Source organism: Myzus persicae, unplaced genomic scaffold, assembly GCF_001856785.1.
Source record: "Myzus persicae strain clone G006 unplaced genomic scaffold, MPER_G0061.0, whole genome shotgun sequence".
Lineage (NCBI taxonomy): Eukaryota > Metazoa > Arthropoda > Insecta > Hemiptera > Aphididae > Myzus > Myzus persicae.
Window position 1 is genome coordinate 1 of NW_019103761.1, and position 1,130 is coordinate 1,130.

At 44.7% G+C, this 1,130-nt stretch overlaps 1 protein-coding gene across 1 annotated transcript; it reads left to right on the forward strand.

Annotated features, from left to right (window-relative positions):
• Positions 1–14: 14 nt before the first annotated feature.
• Positions 15–1,122, forward strand: LOC111035214 (the record flags this gene model as incomplete). Its single annotated transcript, XM_022316741.1, has 1 exon — positions 15–1,122. A coding segment is annotated over exon 1 (1,108 nt), but the record flags the coding sequence as incomplete, so codon positions are not given.
• Positions 1,123–1,130: the final 8 nt, after the last annotated feature.

Sequence of the window (1,130 nt, forward strand, 5' to 3'; positions counted from 1 at the left end):
CCATGGTTTCTTCGATGTCTGTGGCAACGACGTCTGTGGCTCAGTCAAAACTATCAGTCACTGAACAGTCTAAATCAGAATCAAGTGTCCAATCAATACTCCACCAAATGATGGCCAAAATCAATGCCAATCATACCAGAACTGAGGAACAGTTCGAAGCCCTACATCGAAGGACGGAAGAGGGAATTAATCAATGTATCCAGCGTTATCAACTGACGGACACTCGTCTAACAAGAGTAGAGGACGAAAATGTGGTCATAAAAACTCAGGTGGACCAACAAACCACGAACAACCAGGTCACCGAGAATCGCCTCAACACACTGGAGACACAAATTGTGCAGATGAGAACGGAGATCTCCCAGATATCGGACAAACACCGAAAATCTACGAACCATGATCAATCACAAATTCTAAAACCCAGTGTCTTGTCTTCAACTGCTGTTCAACCCAATCTGTCCGGCCGCAGTAATGTGTCTCCGATGCCCCCGACAGCTTCAACCACTAACCTCGTGAATACGTTCGATTCACGAAGCTCATCGTTTTTGGAAGCTCAAGAACGTTTCCAGGATTCCGTATCTGAATTCTCCGGGCAAATTAAAGAAATCCATCCACAAAAATTTATTGGACAAGTTGACGCCTACTTCGACAGCGTACATGTGTCACCTGCCCAACAACTTATCTCCACACATCGACGTTTAGTAGGAGATGCTCAAATTTGGTACGAGTCATTAATCCCATCACCTCGTTCATACGCTGAATTTCGTCTGTTATTTCTTCAACATTTCTGGTCTCCGGCGACTCAACGGAAAGCCCGAAATGAGATTTTTCGGCATTATCAATACACTAGATCCGATGGTTTAGCTACACATGCCATGAAATGGATAGCCGGGGCTAAGTATCTCAACCCACCTATCGAACAATCCGATCTCGTGTCTACTATTATTCAACACTATCCCACATCACTCGGAATGGCAATTCGAGGTCGAGGACCCCGTGACACCAACGAGCTGTTATCAGTTTTGATGGAATTTGAAGAATCAGCGTCATTTTGCGAACGACGTCGTGAAGACAACCAGGTTCGACCACCATTCCAACACCAAAATAATGGAAATCAACAACCTCGTTATAAT